Source organism: Tenebrio molitor, chromosome 4 (assembly GCF_963966145.1).
Source record: "Tenebrio molitor chromosome 4, icTenMoli1.1, whole genome shotgun sequence".
Lineage (NCBI taxonomy): Eukaryota > Metazoa > Arthropoda > Insecta > Coleoptera > Tenebrionidae > Tenebrio > Tenebrio molitor.
In genome coordinates this window covers 28,697,182-28,720,379 of record NC_091049.1, presented here as the reverse complement: position 1 = coordinate 28,720,379, position 23,198 = coordinate 28,697,182, and the positions used below count along the sequence as shown (strand labels likewise).

Below are 23,198 nucleotides of genomic sequence, written 5' to 3'. Positions count from 1 at the left end.
GTGCGAAATGTGTGATATATTTAAACACATCAATATTTAACCTTGGTTCTTCTTTAATAGTCAATCAGGTGGAAGACAGTGTTAGAAACTTGGACGAGGAGGAAAATTTGAGACGTTTTATTTGAGAAATGACAGTTCTGTTGTGTTTTCTTTTGCGTAAAGTTTATGTGAGGTGAATTGGTGGTTGCCTATAAGACAGGGTGCATTTGTCAAATGTATTTTTCGATTGTTATTCTTCAGGTCCGAATTTCGAATTCATGACTGTCGCTTTTTATCTTCTTCATAAATATTAACCAGGCGGCTTTCTCACATTCGGCCGATAGCCGAAGGGTCAGCGGTGTCAAGCCCGAGTGGGGGGAGCGCTACCGCCCCCCGGCGGCGGCCCGCTCCCGGCAGTAGTAGGCGCGAGTCCTTCCGCGAGCGCGTGTTCGCCATGCATTGTCATTTGTCTCGCAGCGACAATTGACGGTCGCGCATGTCGTCTAATGTCACTGCGATCGCGTTGTGTCGTCTAGTTGTAAACACAAACTTCAAAATGGCGGTTCGTGTTATCAGTGATAAACATTTCTAGGTAAGTCTGCGCCCGTTTGGCCGGCTGCCGTCGGCAAAAGGCCCCCCGGGGGCGGCCGCGGTCGCCGCGACGCCACGCACGCACCCACACGCGCCCGCGGCCCCGCCGCCCCCGCGATCGCGGCGCTTGGTGACGGCGAAAAAAATCGGCAACGTGTTCGGTCGATCGATTTTCGAAAAATTCCCGCCGCCCGCTCGAAATTCGGGCCGACGGTCGATTGTTTCGCACGCGTCAACCCCATTGGCTAACGACGGAGACGGTTGCTCTGTTTACAACGTGGTCAATTAGAATCTAGTTACCTGGTGTGCGGCGCCTGCTTGATTTTGTGCGAGACATTTTTTGGAGAAAGAAGGCTGTGGTGGTGACGTTTTAACACTCTAGATAATGATAATATGTAAGTTTTTTCCTGTGCCGGGTTAACTGTTCTTGAGAGTGTGACCGTTCGGTTATTAGAGATTATCGTGTTTGCCTGGGGAATTATCAATTGTTTGCTTATTGTTTATAAGCCTACTGCAAATAGCCTTCGCTTGGGGATTATTTATTTAACTGTTATCGACGAAAACACGCTTTATCTTGAGAAAATGGTGCGCGCTCTTTAGATAACAGACAAATCCCGTCTCGTGTCCATTACGTTATTGCTGCGACGCTAATTTACTTATTATTTTGCGTGGACGGGGACCACTTTAGCGCTCACGTAAAAATTACGCCTCTAAACGCACCTTTAATTAATTAAAGCCACGCTCGTTTTCACCGTGTTTTTCATACTTTTTTTGTTGCGCAGAAAAACGCGACACGGTCCACGACCACAATTATTTCAATTACGACTAAAGCTCCCTTTACACTCCTCGTATCTTTCTTACTTTACGTCTCCGCCTACGCACACCTCTAGACCTGCTTGTCAAATCCCACGTGCAAAACCTCCAAACTCAAGATTTTTTTCACTGCTTTTTCTCTAGTTTTCATCAAAGCATTTATTATTCCCCACGCCACAAAAAATTAATGACGTATTACGTTTAAGAAGCTTAAGCTCCCATTACAACCGACTTATCGTGGTTTGGGGCGTTCCTAATATTTTGCATTGTGCGCCTACCTAAAGTTCCACCTCTAAACGCACCTTTAACCAATCAAAATCACTCATTTGGTCACACATCCTCCGGTGTTTTTGTTAGGTAAAAAAACGCGACACGACTCTCGACTCGACCATCGTCATTTTAAATTATGTAAAGGTCCGTCTATACTTTTACAATCGGTTGTCGTAAGGCCGTAAAGCTGCAATAAGTGCGTAAGTGTTACATTTTTCTGGATTTTGCAAACATGTAACCGCTTACATCTTTCAACTAATTCAATTACAATTTTTATTAAGCTTAAGCTTCGTTTACACCAAACGTCTTTGTTTCTAAGGTAGGTATGAGAGTTACGTCTTTGCGTTCCTTGCGACTACTTCTAGTAGTAAAGTCACTTACCATTACTTTGCAATTAGGAATGTGACGTCTTTACACATATTACGACCGCGTCTCCGCTATGCTAAACCGGACTTTAGCTTCAATTTGTATAAATTACTTACGACGTACGTTCATTCGGCATTATAAACGTAACGCTTTAATCTTATTAAAATTTTTATGTATTTCCTGCTTTTTATGATAAAGTGATCTACACGCAATGTTTTAATTAATCTAATTGTTACTTTTACAAGATTAAGGTTGGTTCACGCGATATGTACGAATGGTCCCAACAGCAATGAGCCGTTTGTACATCATACAATTTATTAAACTTACCACTTTTTTACGCATTTACAGCGTTTTTCTTGTTGCAAATTTACTCCCTGTTTTTTTTTGTGTTACGTTTTCTAAAATGTCAATTTCCATCCCTTACGACTGCATCTCAAGTAGTCAAAACTAGCCTTAACCTAACAACGTAAACAGCTTAAGGGTTGTTTACAACGTTTATAATATTTTATTTTATTATTATTTTGCAGTACAAAAGTACTTACAAGTGTCACCTCGAGACATTTTTCCGGTTTTTCTTGTTCCACAAAAAGCGTATAATTGCACAACTTTGTTGCTATTTTTAATTAAGGTTAAATATTTGTTTACATTAATTTCTTGTTACGTCATAACAGTAGATATTAAATGCAGACTACTTCTAAAATTCAATAAATTGGGCTTCAGCTGTGATTTATGAAACATGCCCAATTAACGTAAACGCAACAATTACTACAGACCATTACGTTAAAGAACGGAACTCTAAATGGACCTTCCGATTTTCCTTATTTTACAAAAATTGCGTTTCGCTGCATAACTTTGTTATTAAACTGGATAAAGGTTTGTTTACATCACTACAATTCTTTCTCACGTTACTTCCTACGTTCCTTGCTATGTCTGCGTCTACTGTTGTAGATTACTAGTTGTAAAAGGTGGATTGACCATCAACAGAGAATTATTATTAAACATACGTTACGTCTTTACGTAGGCACATATTAATTGTCAAAAAAATGTAGTAAAACAATAATAATTTCTAAATTGGATTTTAGGTTTAATTTAAATTGCTTGCCACGTGCGTTATTATTATTTAGCAGGTTTAAGGGTTGTTCACACGGTACATGTAATAATAATTATTTTTAATTGCATTTGAAGGTCCACTTACATTGCTACAATTATTTCATGCATTCTTGTTCTTATGTTCATCTTATAATTATTGTAAACTGGACTTTAGCTTTAATTTGTTTAAGTTACTTCCTACGTATATCTACTTGCCGTAATAAACGTAACCATAAACGTAAGAATCGCTGTAAATCTTTTTATTTCCTATTCTCATTTTTATGACTTGTGGAACCACACGTAATGTTTAAATTGCTGCTTTCAATGTGCCTAAGGTTTGTTCACACCATTCTCGTAGACGTTTTGACCACTTAAAGACCGTATCTTTCAGTTTTTAAACGCACCTTTATCACTTAAGACACAAAAACACGACTCGCTCTATGAACCTGTCATTACATATAATTATGCGTAAAGGTTCGTTCACGTAACTGCAACTGGTCGTCGTAGGTTTTTCACATTACACACATCTTACTACACACATTTAATTTAATTGAAGATAAAAATGAAAGTAAAAATTGTTGCAACATTGTAGATTGACAAGTCTTTTTCACGTTAATAATCAATCATTATCCTTAACAAGTTTAAGTGTTTTTAGGTTAAGTACTTTTTTGTCGACTCGTTGCTTGACTCGCACAGGTGTAATTGAAATTTTAGCTGTGCATTAGCTTAGTCTTCTCTTGAAAACTGTCCGAACTAATCTACGCGTGCACTTCCGTTTCTCTCGACTCATCTCAATTCGAAGTGTCACAACAAGCTTAAAAGTTGTTAATTCTTCATGGCAGCCTTGCATGCTCTTGCATACATTAAAAACAATAGAAAAATGTAAATAAGTGAGGACTGCAACACACAAAGCAAATCGGATTTTTGTTGGGCTCACGCTTGCCTTGACGCTGTGACGAATGGAAACAATTTATTTTTGAAAATAATCGCGACAAATGATACGTGATACGCCAGTTGCAGATTAATCGGTGGGAATTCTTTGGCTGACTGTCACGCTAAACAATTTAATCGCAAGATTATTCGAAATGACGATGCCAGCCAGAGCACCAAGTGTTGCGTGTCCCACTGACAGATGCGTTGCGTTGCGTCCGTCGTCGAGAGTAGTGTTTGTGAGAGGTTGTAAAGTGGGCTTTAGGCGCCAGCCGGAGCCGGGTTTCGAGTGCATGAAATATGGCGGTGTAATCTCTTAATCGGCGATAAGATAAGGATGAGGGGCAAACACTGGCAAGGCCGGCTATTGTAAGTGCGTTAATCTTCGTAAGTCGATGGAGTGAGGTTTCGCCATCTCGTAAATAATTCAGGCGAATCGTCTTGGCAAATAACAACAATTCCAGTCCAATTTGGTCGTTATCGAGCGTGCCTCGTTAATGGCTTTAGTTGTAATATTTTTTTTATTGTTTTATTTATTATTAACGGTGCGCCGGGGTCGATATGAAAAACGCGGCATGCCGCCAAGGTCGCGGCGTGCCGCTGCTGCATTCGGGGCCACGCTGTAGATGCACCGACTTCTTCGGTTCATCTTCAACGAGTTAAGGGAATTTGTGATGTTCCTGAATAAATGATGGCGCCCTCCCCCTCGTTCATCAACCGCCCTTCGGATAATAATTAAACGCGGCGGCCCAGACGGAATCGATATAATCCGGCAGGTGTCGCCCCTTTTTCCATTTTTCTGGCTTTTTCCCTCGACTTTGCCGACAGTTTCACGGACGTAACGTGCATTTTAAAACGTATTATTATATTTATCGATCGACGCCGCCCCCACCCCCGCCCACTGTTTGGTCAATTGTTGTAATTCGGCCGGTTTTTCTTTTCACCACTCCGTCTTGTTATTGTTTATGTGTTTTGGGGCCGATCGTATTTTTAGCGGTAATTGATTGTGTAAAGAGGGTGGTCGGGGGTTGGGGCGGCGACACGCCCTCCGACTGAAGTGCGCCTTTGTTTACCGGAAAAAAGCGCACGTGACCTGAGGGGGAATTTTTCGGTGCTTTTCACCAAGGCCCTCTTCACTTTACTAATTAATTCTACACTTAATTACCGAGTCCGATTGCTACCGCGCTCACAATTTTTCTGCCCTTTAAGCTCGAGCTTCAACCCTTTTCCTCCTTTAAAACTCTTTCCCTCTGCACCTCCGCCAAACTCAAAAAACGGCCGCACTCTCCAAGCGAAACTCCACTTAACTCCCTACTTATTTTAACCATCACATTGCCAATCAAATAAATTGCAAATGCAAAACAAGTTAAACCTAAAGTGCACTTTACAAACATTAGACGTAGTCGTAAGCGACGCACTCGACAGGAACGTAAAACGTAATTGTCTCAGACATGCAAGGTGTAATTGCAACAATGTAAACGCCCCTTTAAGCGCAGCGAGTAACTTAAATTAAAGCTAAAGTCCAGTTTAAGAAGTTTCAGAGGTAGCCGTAGGGAACGTAACATAACAGTAAAATTGTACTGTTAGGCACTACATACGTGTCGTGTGAAGGGACCTTAAGTTTGTCTAAAGCAACTACATATTAATTTATATAAAATATTCTGCATAGTTGCACCTTCAAAAAAACAATGTTACGGTATTTTTTTACATTTATTGCTGCGTTTATATGAATAATGTAAACGAGCCTTAATATACCTGCCAAAAAAAGTGCCAAATAACTTAAATTGGGAGAACTGAATAGGACGCGTAGATTAGTTCGGACGGTTTTAGCTGTGTCAATAAGAGGACAGGTAGTTGGTGGTGTTGGTAAAAAGTGAATGACGCCTGTGCGAGTCAATCTACGAGTCATGTTCGTTTTTTTCAAACAAGATACTTAACGTAAACGCACTTGAGCTTGTTAGACATGATGATTGGTAAATTTACAACGTTGCAACAATTTTTACTTTTGTCTTTATCTCCATGATTCCGAGTACACGCACGTAACAAGTGAATTAGATAAATTAGAATAAGGTCCGGTTTGGCACACATTAGGTAGGCGTAGTTGCGAGGTGTGCGTGCAAGGAACAGAAGAGGCGCGATTGGGGTGATGTTGGTGCAGTTGGTGTGTCGAAACGTTGGAAGGAGCGGTTGTAGCGGTGTGAATGGAGCTTTAAATGTAATTAGACAGGGTCACAAAGCGAGGATAAAAAAGACTGGAAAGAAGAGAATATGCTTTAAAACAAGGAAACCGCATTGGTGTACGTTTTATAAAATATGATATACAGGGTGAATTTTTAAAATGTGCCAAAATTTTACCTACGAGGTTGTTTGACAACATAGAAGACTAAAAGCAATTAATTTTTTTTTATTTTTTGACAGAATTTTTTAAATATTTTTTCCGAGTTCTACATGAAGCCAGTAGCTCGTGGTTAAAACATCTGTACAACTTTCAATAACACCCTGTATTTTTGTGAAAGGTACATTTACACTTGAAATTTTTAGGTAATGTGTTAAGTAGTCCCTGATAACAAATAAAATGTTCACTACAGACGTGTTATGTGAAGCGACCTTAAGTTTGTCTAAGGCAACTATCCATTTATATAAAATATTCTGCATAGTTGCATCTTATCATAAAAACAAGAAAATGATGTCAGACCTTTAACAAAACAATGTTACGGTATTTTTGTACATTTATTGCTGCGTTTATGTGAATTGGACAGATGTTTCAAATAATTTGAATATGTCGCAACTAAAGGCTAATTTACAAAATGTTACGTCGTAGAGACTGCAGTTAACATGTACGTAATGACGTAACGAGAAGCTCCATTAACGTATCTTTAAGCCCGATTAAAAACAGCGATAGAGTTTTTTAAGTGAGACGTTTTTTATTGAACAAGAAAAACTGGAAAATACAAAGGTGTTGAAAATTGTTTCGTTTTACTTCAACGAGTTAAAGGTTAAGGCTGATTTGGAAAACTTCAGACGTAAGCGTAAGGGATTGTGCGAGTGGGAACAGAAACTGGAAATGGGCACAAGCTGTTGTAAACGTAAACGCAACCTCGTCGATTTTTATTAACAACAAACAAAGTGACAAGAATCGGATGAAATTGCAAATTTTTACTAAAGCAGCTCTGTTTCTTAATCCATGCATTTTGCTTTGAAAGTGTTTAGAATCGGAACATAACCTAAATTTGTTTGGTTACTGCGTTTGACATATGTATACTCCAGGGAGAAAATTTTACAACCAAGTACAGTCAGAACAGACAGTTTTAAATTTACTGTACAAGAAGTGTTCTAAATATAGTACTTTTAATAATGTAAGAAAGCTAGCTCAAAATGTAAAGCAACAACGTATTTCAGTGTTTTGTGTAACTTCTAGTTCTACATAATCTCTCAGGGACATAGAATGACTCTTTAATTTTTAATCTTTACTATCATTATCTTTCATTCAAACCGTTTTTAACCAATTATGTATAGATTTAATTATCTTTATTATCATCATCCCTACTTTCTTTTATCTACACTTTTTCTCCAACCTTCGAAATTGAATGATATTATGATTTGAATAAATAAACGAAGCACGCCTAAGCCTTTTTGCTCCCGTGTACAGTTGTTCCACTCGATAATTATTATCTTTATTACCAATCAATTTTTATATAGTAAATAAACAACTGTTTATGTGTACCATTCATAATTTGAACTACCACCATTTTATATTTATTTTCGTGGTATATCTTTTTTAATATTCCAACTGCTGTCCAAAATATTAAACTGAACCAGGAAACGCATCATGTCTTAACCTTTGACTTCATTTGGCATGTCCAATCGTTCCAATTTTTTTATTATCATTATTATACCAGTTATTATTATTTTTTTAAACTGAAATGACCGTTGATAATTGACAGACAATCAATCTGTAACGCCAACGTTGGTGTTACCTCAGTTATTTTGCTTTTCTTTCAGGTACATCGTGTTTTTAATCTTCCGAGAAATGTTAACAATAAACCTGTCAATTAACGCACGAATAGAATCACACTTAAACTTTTACCATTCAAATTTATAGTTTTTACGAGTCCTTGGTCCAGTGGTTTCAATTATTGACTGTAGGTAGCGTTAGTTGAGGTTTTAACAAGAAAATGCAAACATTTTTGACAACTATTTTGACATGTCGACTCAACTCTTCATTTATGACGTCTTCTATGGGTTCTGTGTACAGTTGTTCTACTTATTTATTGGTATAAGTTGGTTTCTTCTGTTTTTTACGTAGTCTCTTATTGCGTATGTCTCTAATCAAGATTTCTTAGGATTTTGAAGAGACTATAGATACCTAAAATTCATAACTTAAATAAAGAAACAAAGCGTATCTAAGCCTGTCACCTTTTATATTTATGACTTTTGCGTTGAGTTCTGTGTAGGTACAATACCTCCAATTATAAATTTTTATCACTGTCACCATTATTACTACCACTATTACCAACTTAAAGAATGTTTTGCATAATAAGTCACCGCCTTCTCGACATTGTTGCTATCCGCTATCAGAAACTAAAAAACCATACAAGTACAGAACTTCCATTTTCCAAAATGGCTGTCCGCCGTCAGCTCCACACTGTGACCATTATTATTATTGCCATATTTTAAAACCTCTTTTAGTTGCGGCCGCCTCCTTGTCGTTTATTTCCAAAATGGGAAACTAAGGAAAGCATGTAGAGGACGTCCATTTTCTAAGATGGCCGCCTGTCGTCGTCTCCCAACTTATTAATCATTACCGTTACTGTTACTGTTACTGTAACATTTCATTTCAAAAGTTCTTTGAGTCTCAGCCTCCTCCTTGTAGTTCCTTTTCGGTATGGAAAACAAAAGAAAAGCATACAGGGAGCGTCCATTTTCCAAAATGGCGTCCATTCCTCAAGATCTAAATCGTCACAGTTACTTCCATTCAGTTTCCGCAATCAAAAATCGTCCATTTTGGAAAATGGCGATGGTCGCATGATCGTGCGGCTAATAGCAGCTTGCACAATAGTGTACGGTCAATTTAACGAGCGGTTATCTTCCAGTGCTAAACATGCACATCAGTGCGGGATTATCGTGGAGCTCCTTATCGACGTGTTATGGCTTCGGAAAGAAAACCAAATGCACCGCAACAGAATAATTCGTTGGTTCTGGAAAACGTCGAAATTTTGGTTATCTTTGGGGCAAACGAGCGATTTCCTCGAGCCGTATAATTCCATATCTGGTCGGAAAATATTCATAAACGCCACGAAAACACAAATAAGTATTTTTATCGCGACCAGCGAAGGCCACTGGACAAATAATTATTACCAACGCAAAAAATACACAAGTGCTACAAATACAAAACGTCGAATTCGTCCAGCTCGTAATGCCGTCATAATCCATTTATAATGACAGTCCGGATGTCAGAGAGTGTAAAAACAGGAAACGATTTCTCCCGGCCCGAAACTCACCCGATTTGGGCCCGATTAAATCGGCGACGTTGTCGTTTACGCCGACCCACAATAAACACCAATTAGTTGGATTTTTTCAAATGATGTAAACTGCGGTGCAAATAACTTATCGATTCGTTTAATTGATCGTAAACGCTGCGGTTCAATGACGGCTGACACGTGGAGCTGCATTTTTGTGCGAAAATAGAAACGGCGACATGTTGTGGCCATTTTCTCGTGGGTTGGCACGAATGACAGTTTGTCACAGTCGCAACTGTCAAGTTTGGGTGTTGAGTTTTGTCTGTGAGGTCATGGTGATTGCTCAAAGTTGGCAAGAACTGTCGATAAATTGACAGGAAGTGGTGAGTGGTTGGCAAGATGACAGATGCGGTTTGTCAAAAAGAGATTGGGGCCAAGAGATCTTATGCACAAGCAGCGCTCCGGCGATACGACAAATTAGTCGAACTGTCAAGTTGTAATCAGTTTTTTTGACAAATAAAAAGATTCTATTAAGTAACACATTTTCTACAAGACCAGAGATAATCTGTTTCTGCACCGAATACATCTTCAAATGTCAGTGATGTGTTGTAATTATATCTTTGATAAGTTGTGTTAAAATGACAGTGCAGCTACAGCAGCGCCAACAGCTACAAAGCGAACTAGTCTAGTTGTCAGATTTGACACCAGTACCTATCTCATTTTATAATTCTATAGATTCCGATTTTCTTTTGTTTCGGAGAAGTGAGTTTCATTTTTATCGTAGATGGCGCCTGTGCCTGTGTCAACGTTACATATTTTACTAGATCACTGTTTTGTCTCCTGTGAATTGACAGTTGTGGTTTAAAATGATGAAATGGATGAACTGTCAGTAAACAAGTGGCGCCAACGGGCAGAAGATGAACCAGTAGAATTGTCACATCTCACGTCGGTATTTCATTGGTAAAGAGTTCGTAAACTTTTAAACTCTTGTCTGTAATGTGTCAGATAAGCATAAGGTAAACACTTGTTAAAGTGTTGATCTTGTAGATGGCGCCTGGGTCAATTTATCCTTAATATCCTAAACAATGGCGAAGAGCGGAAGAGCTAAAAACTTCCATTAAATTATTGTTTTCTTACCGATGTCGCCTCAAGTACAGTCGCGAGCAATAAATTTTGATCGTCAAGGTCATTCTTTGACGCAATCGAAAATGCTCCATTGTAAAACAGTCGTAAATATCATAACCTATCATCATGTTGTATGACATTAATTGTCATTTTTTTCTCAATTTTTTGACACTTTGTTGACGTGGGCGTAATCAGACAGGGAAATTTTTAAAATTTGTGACAATCTAACCAAATTTGGAAATGACATTGACGACCAAAATTTATTGCTCGCGACAGTAGGTAGGACTTGACTTGTCAAAGTTTGATCTTGTCAAAATCCGTTCTTCGTTAAGAAATGACAAAATGCAGATGACAGAACTTTCAAAATCCGTCTTTATTTTTCAGAAAACATTTTCAAGAGCTACGGAAGATTCTAACCTATTTCGACGAGTTCTGTATTATTTGACAGTACGGATTACAAACAGCGCCAACGACAAAATGTTCAACTAGTCAAATTTTGCACTAACGTCAAACGTTAATAATCCTATCACATTTTTTTGTTACTATCTAGATCTAATGTGATACTTATTTTTTTAACCTCCAAATATATTGTCTCAATGTTACAGTGTGGATTACGAGCAGCGCCAACACCCAAGTGGTGAACTAACCTAACATCATTTCAATTGAGTCTGAATTTTCTCTTATACTTTTCTTTTGACTGACAGCTGACAGCTCTAGCGGTCAAACGGTGAACTAGGCTTGTCAAATTATAAACCAATTAATACATCAGTTTTATATGTTGTGTCCACCGATAGAATTGTTTTTTTTTTTAAATTAAATTATGTAACAAAAAATACTACAACTAATAAATTCCATTTGAAACAAGAATACATTATTGCAAAATGTGGCTTGTATTCCTGCGCTGCGTCATTATGTCAACTCCTGCGTTAACTTCAAGTGTAACTTGACAAGTAGGTGTTTATTTATTTTCAGTAAAAAGTGTTTTGTGTTGAATAAAAAACGCTAATGAACGTTTTAACCGACGGGGTACGCAATGACTAGATATTACATATGTAATTACAATAGCTTTTTGAAATACATTTTTTGCATTGACTATTTCATTTGATGTGTCATTTATTAAAACCGGATAAAAAATAAGCAAAATACAAGTTTTTTCGTCACTCACCCGATATATGTAGATGGCGCTTTAGTTAACCTGTTTCCAATAATATCGAACGTACCCCATTTTTGACATGTAACTAACAATAAGATTAGCATTGACACATTTCCCCAAATTACTTTTCATTCTGTTATTACGAGCGATAAAAGCAAACATTTGACGTCATTTGTTGGAATAAACATTAATAAAACATGAAATTTGAATTTCAAAACAAAAGGACATAACTGATAAATTTTGTAAAAGTGTTTTTTTGTAACAGTTCCAAATCGGTAAACGTCGTTGTGGTTTTTAATTAAAACTGGTCGTGTCGTTTGCATAAAATAATGTTCGAATGCGTTTATTATTAATTAGGATATATTTGTGTACATTTTCGAACTGTTATGAATGGGGTCAGTACAATAAAATTATTACAAGAAAAAACCATTCGGTTATTATCTGAAATTACAGTCGTTTAACTGTGGAAAAACTAAAAGTGTATTTACCATGGAAATCAAAATAAATAGAGTGACGTGAGTGTCACGTGACCGGGTTTCAGCCCATTCGATCGTCGGAAAAGCGGGGCTCGATTAATTTCCGTTAATGCTTCCCATTAATTTCGTATACCAACAACGTACTTGTATTATTGACACTAATAGACAAATAAAATGTAAATTATTAACAACAATCGATAGTACTTTGACAATTAAATAGTATTGGGCAACAAGGCGAGCCACGTCCATTTCTCGATTGGAAGAAGTGGCCGCCTCCGGTGACGGCAGTGCATAATTACAAGTGCAAAGAAATCGCCGACAAATATTTGCCTAGGTTGGCAACATTTGTTGACACAAGTGGTCGTTCACTCTTCCGTTTAACACTTGTTGGGAATTCCAGTGCCTGATGCAGCATGCCGGACTTCAGTATGGCCAAGGCGCTGCCACCTCCCACCAATCGCCGCCATTCGCTCACGCTGACATATCGGTGAGTGTGTGAACCCCCTTAGCTGGCCCTCTGACGGCATTTGTCGACAGCAAACCAACGGTGGGAACACGACGAGCTCGCTGCGCCAGTTCCGCAAGAAAGACGGCCCCGAGAAAAGTTCCACTACGGACTTGAACACTTCCATCGAGAACAGCCACATCGCGAGGGTGGCCCCGCACAGCCACTACCCAGCCAGGCCAAATGACTATTATAGGTACCAGCACCAGTATCCCGATTACAAGTGAGTTCGAATCCGGCCGCGGCCGCTTTTTTTTCAAACGGGAGATTGTTGCAGCTCGCCGTACAAAGAAACCCCAGCTCAAGTGAAGTATTCAGAGATAGCCGAAACTCCGCCTCAGCCCATCCAGCATGTAGACCACCTCCCGGCGGCCCTCCAGAAACACAAAGAGGTCCATAAGGATTTTATGGATATGTGCAATATAAGCCAGACGCACATGAAGCAGAACTATCCGGACAATCTGACCAGGCAGCAGAGTTATCCTCCAGATGGCGCGTCCGTGCACCACCAGTACCTCCACAAGGAACCCCAAGTGAGTCCACAACCTTCCCCCCCACTCCTTCGACTTTCTCATCGAACACTCTGTGCAGGTCCACCCTAGCTACAAACCCGAATCTCAGTACCAGCAGTACCCGCAACTGGCCAAGTACAACATGCCGTCGCAGTGCCGCAAGTACCCTCCTCCTCCCCCCGAGAACGACTTCTTGGCGAAGCTGCAACGCATCAACCCCTCCATGGCCCGGTCGATAATGAGCGACCACCACATGCGCGAGTCTCCGGCGGCGTACCCCTCCATGGACCAGAACCGGATGTACCCCCAGAACCAGCGGTACTACCCTCCCACTCACATCCAAAACAACCTCTCGTACAACTACCAGCCGTACAACTACCCCTCCTCTTGCAACTACAAGCATCCGGAGTACGCCAGGTCCAACCAGATGGGGGTGGGAGGGGCCCAGTACCCCAATCTCAACCCCCACGCCGAGAGGAGCATGTCGCCGAGGAACATCCACATGATGAATTACGGCACTTCCCCGCAGAAGATTTCTCCCGGTTACTCCCAGTACAACGCGCCGGAGTACGCCCAGCACTACCAGCACAGGAGGGCGTCGATACCCCAGGAGTACTACCAACAGGCGTGCAGGGCCAATCCGTACATGGGCGGCCACCAGATTTCCCCGGAATCGAACGACAACAGGGGGGCGAGTGGGGGGTTGAGGCATTTCATCGAGAACTGGGCGGAAGAGGAGGGGCCTGCCGATATCACGCCCATTTTCAAGGAGAATATAAGAATACACAACGATTCGACCAATGAACAAGTGTTTGTTATCAATTCTTCCGATATTCCTTTGGAGAATGTAGCGTTAGTGCCTACGGAGAATGGACAGTACATTATCAAAAGTGACAGTTCTGTAGTTAGGATCAAAGAAACAACAACCGAAAACAATGGCGAGAGAACAGTTAATCTTCAAATAGTTGAAGCAACACCTAAACCTGATTGCATGCTAGCCGAAGAATCTAATAAAACTTCTACTGAAGAAACTCCTCCAACTGTGCCTTATCAAGAAAATCAAACTGCAAAAGACTGTGATGAAGAAACCAAAACTAGCCAATCCAGTGAAGAACAGAAGAAATCTTCGGAAGAGCCGATCCAACAGGCAGAAAATACACACAGAGAGACAGACGAGAATAGTAGTTCAGAGATGAGCGTCATTGTGTCCAATGAGGTGTCGGTGATCAAAGACATGCCGATAATTGAGGAAGATCATGCGAAGAACGAAAATAACGCGAAGAAAAATGATCAGGACAAGAAAGATGATGAAGCGACAGAAGAAAAAGCAGAAGAGTCGTCGGAAACGACAGTAGAAGAGAACAGTGAAGAAAAGGAGGTCGCTCAAGACGAGAGTGAAGAGACGAATGTTCTCGAAGAGAACCACGTGACAACGACTACCAAAAGAACTCAACGAATATTTTCTGTTGACGACATTATCAATAATATAGGGAATTCTCCCAATCAATCTAGGAGAAGCAGTTTGCAGTTTGCGCCCAAAGGAGATGAAGAGAAATGTGAAGATTCGCCTGTTGACGACGAAAAGTTGTCCGAAGAAGCGGAAGAAGAAATGGAATACAGAAGCGCCATCTCGGTAGACGACGACAGCGTGATTTTGGAAATAGGTGGCGCTCTAGTACAACTTAACATCAATCATCTAAACGGGACCAAAATCTTGAGCGTCTTACCGCTGACTGATTCACTGGTGATTGATGTTAACGGAAATTATCAAGATTGCGAAGAAAGCGGCGTGACAGCACCGGAGGAAGAACGGTTGGTTGAAGAAGACCAGTCTGTTGAAGAAAACCCCCACGAGCAAATCGAAGATGACATAAGCACGAGCGTCTGTCAGAGTGAGGTGGTGATTGGTGAAGAAAACGTGGAGGACGAGGTGTTTTTCGATTTGAACGTCGAACCAGCTGTCGTCGAAGAAGAAGAAAGCCCAGAGGAAGTGGAGACAAAAGAAACGAGTACAAAACGAGAGGAGAAGAGCAAGGAGGAGGTTCTTTTCGATTTGGACGGCGAAGAAAGTCCGGTAGAAGTGAAGAAAAGTAAAACGGAAGCAACGAATAAGAAACGAGATGAGAAGAGTAAGGACGAGGTGGTTTTCGATTTGAGCGTCGAAACAGTTGCGGAAGAGAAGGCGGTAGAAGTGAAGAAAAGTAAAACAGAAGAGACGAATAAAAGACGAGACGAGAAGAACGAAAGGAGAAAGTCTAAGGAAAATGATGAGAGGAGGAAGTCGTCCTCGAGTAGGAAGTCGAAGGAGAGTGAAGAACGGTCAAAATCGAAGAAAATGCAGAGGGTCGATGTGAGTGACTCAAAAGTTGGAAAGAAGAATAAGAGTGAAGTTCAGAAAGTGAATGAAGATAAAAAGGAAAGTGTTCAGATGGATGTGGGGGAAGATATACAGCAGGAGGAAGTGTCAGAATGTAAGAAACCAGATAAGAAAGATTTGGAAGAAGAAAATTTGAAGAAGAAGGAAATGCAAAAGGAAGAAGAGGTCCAAGTGAATAGAGAAGAGAAGAAAGTGACATCGCAAGTTAGTAGGGATGATGGAGAGTTAAAGAAGAAAGAAGTGATTGAAGAGAGTGTTAAATCGAAGAAACACGAGAAGAAAGTGACATCACAATTAACTTTGGATGATGAAGAATTAAAGAAGAAAGAAGTGATTGAAGAGAATGTCAAATCGAAGAAACACGAGAAGAAAGTGACATCACAATTAACTTTGGATGATGAAGAATTAAAGAAGAAAGAAGTGATTGAAGATAATATTAAATCGAAGAAACACGAGAAAAAAGCGACATCGCAATTAAGTTTGGATGATGAAGATGCGAAGACGAAGGCAAGTCAAGAAGAGAGCGTGAAAACAAAGAAAAATGATAAGAAATCAACGTGTCAGGTGAGCGTAAATGAGGATAAGGAAGTGATTAAACCAAAGAAGAAAGTTGATCAATTGAAGACGAAGGAGTTGAGTGAAGAGTCCGTTAAGAAGGAGAGCGACGGCAAAAGTGGTGAAGAAATGCCGGAAGAGAATGCGAAATCGAAGAAATCTGATAAGAGTGAAAAACCGCAAACTAGCACAGATCGAATGGATCCGGTGAAGGAGAGCGAAGAAAGTACAAAATTGAAGAAAACTGATGAAAGTAAAGAAATGGAGAAACCGACCACCAAAGCTGCCAAGAAGCTCTACACGAACGAATCGACTCCACCAAAGAAGACCGCCAAAGAAGCGAAAACCAAGAGTGAGGAAAAAATGAAGAAAGTAGACGTGAAGAGAAGCATGTCGAAATTGGAAGAAACCGTCAATAAAATCAAGTCGCTCAAAGAGAAGTCGATCAAGGAGGAGGCGAAAACGAAGAAAGGGTTGGTGAAGGAAGCAGACAAGAGGAGCTCCAAGGTCGTGAAGAAAGTGACCTTCAATTTGGAGACCGAAGTGAGGGAGATCAGCAAGGAGGAAGTCGACAGGAGGAAGTTGAGCTGGGAGGAGTACAACAGCAGGAAACGGAAGTCGCCCCAATACGGCGACAGCGGTAAGTTTTGGTGTTGGTGTGTATCGTTTTTTTTTGGAGTGATTTGTTTTTTTGACAGATGAAGGCAAGAACAAGATAATGGAGGACACGGTGACGTCATCGGACGACATCAACGACGAAGTCGTCGAGCAGGTGGCCCAGTCGATAGAGAACGCGATCCTCCAGGGTTCAAGCTTGAAGAAATCCCCCCCGAGGATGACCCCCAGCAACTGGGAGGACGACACCCCTTCCCCCCGGTCTCCCTCCAAGTCTGACCCCGTCTCCGGGCGCAAATGCGTCATCGACGTGAACGAGTTCAACATCAAGCCGATCGAGAGCGTGTCCACCCCCTCACCGGTCTCCTCCTCCCAGTTCTCCTACCACTCGGAGGACGACAGCCTCCAGGTGTACAAGGACGTGGTCGACTCCAAGCTGAACTCCCTCAACATCAAGATCCCCAAGCTGAGCAACAAACCCAAGCCGGTCGACAAGTTCTCGGTGCTGCTGGACAGGTTCCTGAACAAGGGCACGCTGAACTGCAGCGAGCTGGAGAAGATGAAGAAGATCATCGAGTTCAAGCGGAAGATCGAGGAGAAGCAGCTGACGTACGAGGTGCGCGGCGAGCGGGACTACAAGGACCTGAAGCTGCACTTCCGGAAGGTGCCGGAGAAGCGAAAGCGGAAGCGGTTCCGCAACCTGTACACCGAGGACAGCTCGGAGGAGTCCGACTCCAGTCGGAGCGAGAAGGGGGTGGGGGACTACTCCGTGTACCAGCGCGACTCGCAGGGGGTGCCCAAGCTCATCTTCAAGCGCAAGTCGGGTCTGCCGCAGCCGTTCGTCAAGCTGGAGAGGTCGCAAGCGGTGGAACTGCTGGCCAAGAAGCGCAAACTCTACTAGTGATACCAGGGACCAAGTTTGGTTGTTTTGAGGTTATGACGATTGTTCCTATGATATTAAGAGTCGATATATGTTGCTTATCACGAGTGCAATTCAAAAAGAAATATTGTTTATGTTTGTGGAGTTTAAAGATGTTTACGGAGGCAGCTGTTGTTCAACGGTGCACCGGCTGATAAAGTTTAAATGGATGTTATCGGACACACTTGATGTTACAGCTCATACACAGTATTATAAAACGTGTTGCCTTTTGAATTTTGACAGAGATGTATATATTTTTAGAGGGTTGCTGTTAAAAAGAGAAATTCTATGAGCATTCCATTTTCCGACGTCATCGTGTCAGCGCGAGTCGTATAATTTATTTCCTAGTTTCCTGTAAATAATTGTTTGAGGGCATTATTATTAACCACCGAGGATCAGTTTGTGTGTTCCTTTTTGTTTTATCTTTCGTTTGTACATTGTTGTATTTATGTATCTGTAGTTACCAATTCTGCACTGATTACGAGTTGATCTTTCTTTTGCGGAGAAAAAAATGTTATCACTAAGTCAATTTTTCTATGTAGATAAATTTTTTATGTGAGAGTGCCTTAGCACAGTGATTGTTGAGTTTCTACCACACTCGCTTTCACTCCATGTGGGTTTTGATGGGACGGAGTGTAGTGTGGTATTGTATATTTCAGCACTTGTGTTATTAAAAAAGTTGACAAAAACGCCTATTTTTTTATTATAACTTTTTCCCTAATCTATCTCATTTTCTCTTCTACCCACCTTTTGGCACAGTTAGTGCAAGAAGACGCGTCGATGAAGCTCTCCGAGTACCTACTCCTACACCATTTTGGCTCAAGGTCGTCGCCATGTTGTTGTGGATGTTGTGGATACACTTTTAACACATTAAAATACTGTGGAGTCTGGATGATATAGTGAACTTGAAAAACTGGTTCACTATATCCGAGGTTCACTAAAAAGGAAAATAAAATTGCTCATGTTGATTATACGTTTAACATAGGTACTATCCGTTATAGACAAATATCCGCTATCCGTTTATTAAACTCCCGCACTGTCAGTGTCAAATGTTTGAATTTTCTTTGGAGTGTACCTATGGTGACATACCTTTTCAGTTGCCTGTACTTACACAAAATCTAGTTATAAAAACGTCAACAAGAAAAGTTTGGTTATGTTAATGGAGTTAATTCTCTTCTTTCCAAACAATAATTAACAATACCCTGCTTCCCTCTAGCCGTTAACAGTATTTTTTTACGTTTCATATCTTCTTGTTCAGCCATTTCGTGTAAGTTATACCGGGTGATTGTAAATGATTGTGACTTTTTTTCATAGGTTGGTGATATTATTGTTGCTTATTCTGCTTTTTAATGTGATAGTTGACATAAACATAGGCGTCCTCGCCTATTTGACACAATTTATTAATACATAAAATGTCAAAATGACGTACGTACGCCAATGTGTTGATTAAGGTATCAAGTTTGCCAAAATAATTTATGAAAAATGTTCCCAACTTAAGAAAAAAAGTCACAATCATTTAAAATCATCCGGTATGTGTGTACGGTGTGATCAAGAATGACTGAATCTATTGGTAACAATGAAATTTGGCAAATTTGAAATTTACCATCAAAGGTTCATTTTTGTAGTAACCGGCATGACCAAAAATGTTTTTAATGTGGTCTCAAGTGAAAAAAATCCGAGAGAAAAATTACGAGACAAAAAACACCAGTAATTTTCAATTGTTTCGTTGCCAACAGACTCAGTCATTGTTGATCACGCTGTATTTTATACGGTTACATTTAGATGAAGTATAGTTATTTGTAAAGTCTGTTTTTTTTTTATAATCAATTGTCAAAGTGTTGTCAGGTTGGTATGAGCCACTGGTTATTTGATAGTAATTAAGTTGGCAACGTAAAATGTCAACTGTATGTCAGTCATTGATGTGAATTGTGAAGGCGCTTGCGCTAGTGAAGCCGCAATTACATTTAAATAAAATTAAAAAGAAGTTAAACGAGTTTCCGAAAGCAAGGATCTAACATAACGAGAAAAATTGGCTATGATTAGATTCCGTGAAGAAATGCAGAGAGAAAAACCGACCATGCTAAATTGCAGTAAATATGCACACAATCATAATCGAGGTATTTTCTTCTATAATTTTAATATATGGGTCAATGGTGTTCGTCACTGCGAGGAACTAATTAGAGAGGACTGGAAATAATTGATGGAAAATCCACCGATTGAGCACATTCTTTCAATAATAACTCGCGACGACATTAAAAACATTTTTGGTTATGTCAGTTATGTTTATGCTATTACAAAAATGAACCTTTCATGGTAAATTTCAAATTTGGCAAATTTCATTGTTACCAACAGATTCAGTCATTCTTGATCACACCGTATTACCCATTAAATAAATTCCCATTTTCCTGTATATGTTCAGTTGCACTTTTCAGTGTCATTATGGTCTTTATTTCTTGTCTTTTGGTATAAAATTTGGTTACACCTGAAACTTTTCTGACATTTGAAAATTACTGACATAACCTCAAACCTGATCTAGGGAGATTTTACGATAGAGGTATTCCGAAATGAAAGGTTTTAGGGTGATACAGCCTGTTCTTTGAGGGAATTTTGACACTGACAATTGATTTAAAAAAAAATGGACTTTACAACTATAGGCTCTGCCATTTCTATTGAAACACCACCTGTTGGATTTTTCCTAAAATTTAGCAATGTGTAACAGGTTCGGTTGGTTGTAAAACGGCTTTTAGTGAGAAATTTGAAATTTTGACATTTTCTAGTTCCTAAAACGTCAAAGCAAATCACTGTCAAAATAAGTATGATAAATTGTTAAATCAATGATCTAACTACACATTTAGCAATTATTTATCTCGTCGACGCATCGTGCATTCTTAATATATATAATAATTAATAATTTAATATAAATGTCAATAGAAATCTAAAAATTTTACGCCTGCGAGTCCTACCACTACAAATGTGAGTGAGTGGTTTTTAACGTGGTTATCTGTCCTGGTTAGTGTTCCTGCTGGAAGGTGGAAGGTAAAACCCAAGGGAAACTCAAAGAATTTTAATCAATGAATAAGGAAATTACAAAATCAAAGGATTGGCGCCAGTTTTGGAATCTTGAAGGATTTCGCCTCTCAGGTGTGATTGGATAATTCTGTAGACAGTAATATCAGATACCTATCTGGAAAAAGAAATTGGTATTATGGGGGTATATAGGCAATGTGGGATAAGATTGTAAGGATTAAAAAATCAGGAGTTTGAGGAACTCATAATTGAATGAATTGGGGAATAGTTTAAGTTAAAAAATAATTATTTTGGTTTATTTCAATGTACTTATATGTATTAAGTATTTTAATAAACTACACTTGCTGAAATGCTTTTTTTATTGAATATTTCTTATACTGAAACCACAGAGGATCGACGAAACTAACACGTAACCTCACTTTTCTGCTGTTAAAGTTAAATGAGTTATAATAATTAATAACAAATAAAACTGCACTTAAAGTTTAGCTGAAGAGATGAAAATCAAAGTTACAATTAATTCCAATTTAGAACAATAATTTAAGGTGTCCCCTCAAGACGCATGTGCCAAGTGGCGTGTGATAAAAAGTGCGGGATTTAATTTTGATGTTATACCTACCTAAATCTTAGCATTGTTAGCAAATGTAAATACGTTCTAAGCTGAAGACGCTGACGCTTTTTAGAATGATAGAAAAACACCTTTTTTAACTTACGGAAAAGATTTCTGAAATTTCAACACAAATTTTTTCGACTGACCACATTGGTTGACTTAAATGCAGTTTATCATATAATTTAATAAGAGTTCTCTTCATGTCAGCACCCATAAGGACGTTTTTTTTTTCTATTTTGCTCTATTTTCGCGAAAAAACAATAAATTCTTGATAATTATTGGGTTATAATTGAATGAAAGACGCGTTGAGTCAAATATGACATGACATTCAAGATTGGCAATAATAGTCAAAAAATTACTAAACATATTTGCAGCGTTGCCAAACTGTCAATCAACAGGTGGTGTTTCAATAGAAATGGCAAAGCCTATAGTTATGAAAGTCATACTTTTTTCACGATTTTGCAGATTGATTAATCAAGCAAATATGTAAGTGAAAAAAAGAACTTTCATAACGTGGTGTAGGTACACACAATTTTTTTGCATATCGATGTAAGTTTAGAAATTTTGTCCAAAGGGATTTATGAAAAAATGATGCAAAAAAGTACTACTTTCACTAGGATTTTTCGTGTAAAAAAGTGCCACTTTCATTACGATATGCAAAAAGTTTATTTTCATGCGTATTTATAAATTAGAAAAGACAAAGACAGTATACGTAATCTATAAATTGGAAACGTCACGGAACTTACTTTCTTCTTCTTTAATGACAGAAAAAGATAGTTCAAACCAAATGTAAGCTGGCACAAGAAAATATGATAATAAAATTTTTGTGAAGAAAGTCGTCCAACTGTGTCTTATCAAGAAATCGTAAAAGACTGTGATGAAGAAACTAAAACCAGCCGATCCAATGAAGAACAGAGTGTGTATATTTCAGCACTTGTGTTAATAAAAAAGTTGACAAAACGGCCAATTATTTATTACAACTCTTTAATTCTTTGCTTCTTGACTTCTACGCCACTCTTGGAGCATTTGCTGCAAGACATCATGTCGGCAAGGTTCTCTATGTACCCTTCCACCACCTTGACCATATGGTCCACGATATTGTCCAGTTCAAGGTCGTCGCCATGTTGTCGTTGTGAACCCACTTTATCCAAATCAAAATCATCTAAAAACGAAAAACGGTAGCACCAAGCTTTCGTTAAAACAGGACGTACCTCTTTCTTCTTCTTTGATGACCGAAGAACAGACTTCAATCAATGAAACACTGACAATCAGGAATAAAATTAATTCGTTTCTTGACATTTTTATTGCTTCTGCTGTTGCAAGAGTAGAAATGGTTGTGTTTGAGTGATATTTAATTGTTTAAAAAATAAACAATTGAACACATTTATTTAATTATATCGTGTCAGGCACGTACTTGATAAAATTGACGTTTTCTTGTGTTCTTGATAAGAGATTTGGTTTTATCTCGCGAAGTAAAAATTTGCTTGTAAAAAAATGGAAGGTTTTTCAAATTTTGTAACAAAAAACTCTATTCAGGAATTAAAAAAGAAAGACAGACAGAAAGAAGTAAGATGGTACCTACCAAATCAGGTGAGTAAGGTGGTTTGGTTCAGCGAATCTTTATTTAATTCTCTCTCTTTTATTAAAAGAGTGTCACAAAAAGAAATGATAAGAGAAAACATTCTTGAAGAGAACTATGTAGGTGCATAACAACAATAACCAAAAGAATGAAGTAAAATGTGAAAAAGGAGAATGTGAAGATGAATTAGAAATAAAAGAAGAGGTGAAGGAATAAACTTATATTATTATATTCCTGATGGTGTTTTATAT

General features: G+C 39.2%; 1 protein-coding gene and 1 long non-coding RNA gene across 3 annotated transcripts; one reads left to right on the top strand and one right to left on the bottom strand.

The window, feature by feature from the left end:
- The first annotated feature begins 309 nt into the window (after positions 1-309).
- On the top strand, positions 310-18,423 carry LOC138127528 (enolase-phosphatase E1-like). Of its 2 annotated transcripts, none has more exons than XM_069043563.1 (6): positions 310-571; positions 12,652-12,738; positions 12,789-12,979; positions 13,034-13,289; positions 13,348-16,840; positions 16,899-18,423. In XM_069043563.1, exons 2-6 carry the CDS (start codon positions 12,658-12,660, stop codon positions 17,714-17,716), a joined length of 4,839 nt encoding a protein of 1,612 aa, XP_068899664.1. In that variant the 5' UTR covers positions 310-571; positions 12,652-12,657; the 3' UTR covers positions 17,717-18,423. The 2 variants fall into 2 exon arrangements, with proteins under 2 accessions (XP_068899664.1, XP_068899665.1); XM_069043564.1 differs by lacking the exon at positions 310-571 and adding an exon at positions 635-965.
- A 3,848-nt stretch (positions 18,424-22,271) lies between these two features.
- On the bottom strand, positions 22,272-23,183 carry LOC138127616 (uncharacterized). The gene is made up of 2 exons (XR_011158286.1): positions 22,580-23,183; positions 22,272-22,530 (listed from the first exon to the last, which is right to left on the bottom strand). It is a non-coding gene; the product is annotated as an uncharacterized lncRNA (long non-coding RNA).
- Positions 23,184-23,198: the final 15 nt, after the last annotated feature.